Raw genomic sequence first — 4,617 nt, forward strand, 5'->3', positions numbered from 1 at the left:
TATATATATATACATATATTTGAGATAAGAAAATTAGTACATTTTTTTAATAAATTTTGTTTTGACACAATTTTCTTTATTTTTCATTCATTTTGGTACGAGATTAAGGATAGATTTTGAGCGAGGGTTTCGGATGAATATTTTGGTACGATTATTCAAAATTTTATATAGACGTATTATGTACTTAAGGGGATGGATGATATCGACGTGAAATACGAGAGGGGTATCCTCGTATCAGTACCAAGGAATCCAGGGAAAAATTGATATTAGGAATATCCAGAGTACGAGGGTAAAAATATAAAAAGATTCGCGGGTTTTTCTCAATGCCAAACGGTAAAGCCTCCAAGGGTGGTGTTAATGGACGTACTCGCTGTTAACACCCTTAAGTCCAGGTTTCGTGACTAAAGGCCAGGGTAGTTTCACCCTGATACATCACTGTACACCCATACAAACACATAGGCAGGAGGAATCTCAAGAAAGCTTCTAGTGGTTTCGATATATATATATATATATATAGACGCACCCCATAAGGGAAGGTTGGCAACAGGGTTGCTGTACCGGAAGACGAAGGGGGACGCGCGTCCTTAGTGAAGAGCAGCGTCGGAAAAGGCGTCGCATCGAATGCTCCCTCGGATTGGTGGGGGAAGGCCAATCAGCAACGCGCTAGCTCATTATCGCCAGACACCGTGGAGGGGAGTCCAAGAGTCTCCCCACCACTGTAGACGGATTCTGAAATGATCCCCACCCTGGAAGACGAAGCAGGGGAAGGGAGGAGCCCCAACGGTTTCAGTCGTCGCGTCGCTGCCCTCCAGCATTCACGCCTCCCGTGTCCGTTGCACGGCTCCTCACACACTATAGTCGCGGGACTTTAGCACACTAACACCTCCGTAGGTGTGGGGGTGAGCCCCAGAGGAGGTGTCAATCCTAGCGCTGCTCAGTGACCATCGCGGCGCCACCCAAGTAACACCTTCGGCTTAGAGCCGCGCTCGTGAAAACTTCCACGTACTGGCTGTGAAGCGACTACGAACGTATCTAGAGAGAAAAAGCCTGCGCCGGGCCCCTGTAAACAAGTCGGCGAAACGAAGCCTTCTGCTCGCCGTGAAGAAAAAGTATTCACCGGTCACAGTCCTCACGGGAATAATACATGACCGGCCGCGGTACGAGAGCGGGCTAAATCCTAGTATTCGTGTACAAATAGTGAGCCGCTGCCGACGGCAGACGTATTTCACTTGGTTCGCAACGTCAGGCGTAGTAGCGCAACATAAAGTATCGCGTCGGGATATTCGTGACTCTCGAAGAAATTTTGTTCATGTATCGTAAGCACTGGAAGTATCGAGGTATTGCTAATCGGGATTGTTAGTGATATAGAGGTATCCAGTTGGCCACGGGATTTGTTGCTGTCACTTATCTCAGTGCCAGAGAAAGTTGGGATTGTGCAAATTGGGCCTGAGGAATAATCGTGATTTTTGGTCGCGTGAGAAAGAAAAAAAGAACGGTGAGCGACGGCTACTTGGGTTGGGTATATACGGATATGTGTGTGACCATTGTGAAGATTTTGACATGGAAGTGACTCTGATATTAAAGATTTACATGGGCCCGAGGCCGTGAAGAATTGTGCGCGAATCACTCGATTCGACTGGCCCATAGGTCAATGGGCCTGTTTCCCTGTGAACGCTCATTAACCTAACTTTAAATTGTGTCCGCAGTGTCTCCGGCAAGATATTTGCTTAATGACAGGATAATACGATTCGAGAGTGTGCGAAATTCGCGGGAATTTTGATCAGTCGAAATTACGTAAGGCGAAAGAGCATCGGTGGAGTGTCAGCTCCTCCAATGGAATACATTCTCATGAAGAGAACAGAATCCGTAACTCCTTCGCGGGAGATATCGCAAGGAAGAGGATCTTCCTTATCATCGACAATGCCCAAGAACTAACAAGTGAAAGATATTCGAGAAAAGAAGAGCGCGTCACGCGAACAATTTCGTTATAATGTGAGTGATAATCGTGACGAGACTGTCTTCCTGCTTGATAAGGTGAACAAAAATTGAAGTAAAAAAAAAACAAGTCAAGTGCGTATCGGCAGTCCAAGGATAATGTCCGGGACATCGAGGAGGACCACAGCGTCTCTCCTCTGGTCCTGCTAAAGAGTACAGCCGCTCTTGTAAAGCAACCTTCACCGCGTGACAGGTCACAATAACAAATCCCAAGCCAGGAGCAAGCCCGAATTAAAAGCATAAAGAGCCAACGCAACAACAAGCTCCAACGGAAGGAGTCCAAGGGAACAAATAGAGACAGCAAAGAAGTAAAAAGAGCCGCAGCTTCGCCAGGCTCTTTGCTTTCTTGAGTCACTCGAAGAGGAATCTCGCTTGACTCGGCACACTCGCCATCTCGATGAGATTCGAACAAGACACGGCGTGCAGGGGTACCCACTGCGCCAGCACTCCGCTACCACTGCAGCGAACCCGGCAGCCGGAGGAGGAGGAGTCGGAGCTGGAGGATTCCGCGAAGGAGGTCGAGGGTCAAGCAAGAGAATTGGAGGCTAACGTGGTCGAGGGTGCCAAGACGGGGCTCAGGAGTGAGGCCGCGGGGCCTGGGATGGCGTACCCCGCACCAGCAACGGCTCTGAATCAGCACTCACCCTTCTCGAGCTCGATCTCGAGCACGACGACGAACCCGGGTGTCCACCTGGGCAGCCACTTGCCGGCACCGGCGGCACCCAGGCCAACGGACTTCAGCGTATCGTCCCTCCTGACAGCCGCCGGCACGCATCCACCGGTCTTAGGTGGCTCCTCGTCTCAAGGGAGCGCGTCGCCGCCTCCCGGTGGACCCGGCAGTCCGGCCGCGGCGCCGGAAACGCCGCCGCCGTTACCAAGTCAAAGGGAACTCTCGCATCCATCCTCGGCGGTCACCGCGGCCAGCTACTTCAGCGCTGCGGCTCTGGCCGCTGCCGGCTTTTACAACCCTGGGGCACATCTACCGCCGACCAGCTCGCCAGGACCTACCGCTGCTCATCATCTTCAGGCGAAGAGCATACTAGCTGGGCAGCATCATCATTCTCATCTTACTCACGGTATAACGCCACCCGGTGAGGTTACGATTATTAGTCATCGCACCTAGATCATCCCTTAAGGATCTTCCACCACGTCACTTAGGATTCCTAAGTGCACGAGACATTATTATTTTCGCTTGGACACGTAATCTATATAGGGACAGTTTGTTGTGGTCGGCTGTAGAGACTAAAATTTCCAAGTACACGCATTGGGAATCCTTAGACCTTTCGGTAGAGTCGGTAAGAGTGACAGGAGGAATCCTCCTTGCGGATTCCAGGACTGTGTGTACCTTATACCACGGATCACACACGTATCCCTATGCAGACGTGTATGGCCATGTAGCATACGTGTATTACGATCGGTTTACCAGGGAATTCGCGGATTTCACGTAACACTAGACGACGACGTAGTCGGCGACTCGACGAATCTCCAAGAAACTTGCGGGACTCGTTGCGGCGACGAGGATCGTTAGAAAGGTTGGGTTAGGCAGAGAGGTACTGCTACTTCACTTTCAGGTCAGGTTAGGTTTTGACGTAGCCCAACTCGAGGATAGGTGGTTTTGCGGTTTACTTTTGGCTGATTATATTCAGGGGATTTCGTTACGTCGAATTGACTCGTTAGTATCCGACTTCTCTCGCGCATGATACTAAATAATATAATCGGTGTAATATACCCCCATTCACGAATTTCAAGAGCGTTGGTTATTATTTAAAAAAAAAATATTAATTCAAATATCGACCGATTGAACAAAAAACACAAAAACAATCATTTACGACATAGCACGTCGTCTTCGTCGAAGCATACCAATTCGTAGGGCGTGAATGGCCAATTATTTAGCAGCCGATAAAATTTCCTCGGCTACAAATTCTCATGCAAATTCCTATGCGGCTCCTCTGTCCAATGCCAACTTCCAGCTGTCTCGATTAGAATTTCGAGGTTTCCGGTCCAAAGTACTGAATCGAACTAAGGCATTTCTACGGTACTACAGAACTGTTTACTACCGTTACTCTTAGCACTACTATGCCCCCAAAGCTAATTAATCCGAGTAGCAGCTTAAGGACACTCGCTGTGATCTACCGTGCGAAACAGAATTCAACAGGAATATAGAGTGTTGATAATTTCAAAATCAAATAGTAACATTCAATATTTCACTGACGGTCTGCCGGAACGTCAGTTATATCGACTGTACACAGTCGGGCAAGTAAATCGCCCGGGGTCGCGACACGTGCAGTAGATCTGTGGCCAGAAAGGTAAATAGGAAAATTTCTACACGCTATAGATTCTTATCCACGCGTTCTCAATACGTCTAGATATATAAATACACACCGTTTCACGTCTATGAAAAAGTGCGTAGCATGCGTAAGACCAGTGTACCGATGTCTGCCGACGATATTTCTTCTCTTGGCTAGGCTACCGGCCAACTCGAAGCCTAGTCTCAGCAGCAGTGATTAATCTTGCCAAGGGCATGACTGACGCTTCTTGCATTCGAAATTCGCAAGTGCATAATTCTTGTGGCACGTTGAAGAAAAAACGGAAGTAGCTATGTAGATATATTGGCGGACGGGG

The 4,617-nt window shown here is 48.7% G+C and overlaps 1 protein-coding gene across 6 annotated transcripts in view; it reads left to right on the plus strand.

The window, feature by feature from the left end:
• Nucleotides 1-802: 802 nt before the first annotated feature.
• Nucleotides 803-4,617, plus strand: part of LOC107266918 (optomotor-blind protein) — a 52,860-nt gene continuing 49,045 nt past the window's right edge. For 5 of the 6 annotated variants that reach the window (XM_015737949.2, XM_015737952.2, XM_015737950.2 and 2 more), the window contains exon 1: nt 803-3,086. In XM_015737949.2, coding sequence (XP_015593435.1) covers nt 2,393-3,086 — 694 coding nt within the window. In that variant the 5' untranslated portion in view covers nt 803-2,392. The remainder of the gene's footprint in view (nt 3,087-4,617) is intronic. The other variant, XM_025083813.1, reaches the window with a different exon arrangement.

Source organism: Cephus cinctus, unplaced genomic scaffold, assembly GCF_000341935.2.
Source record: "Cephus cinctus unplaced genomic scaffold, Ccin1 Ccin1_scaffold0330, whole genome shotgun sequence".
Taxonomy (NCBI): Eukaryota; Metazoa; Arthropoda; class Insecta; order Hymenoptera; family Cephidae; genus Cephus; species Cephus cinctus.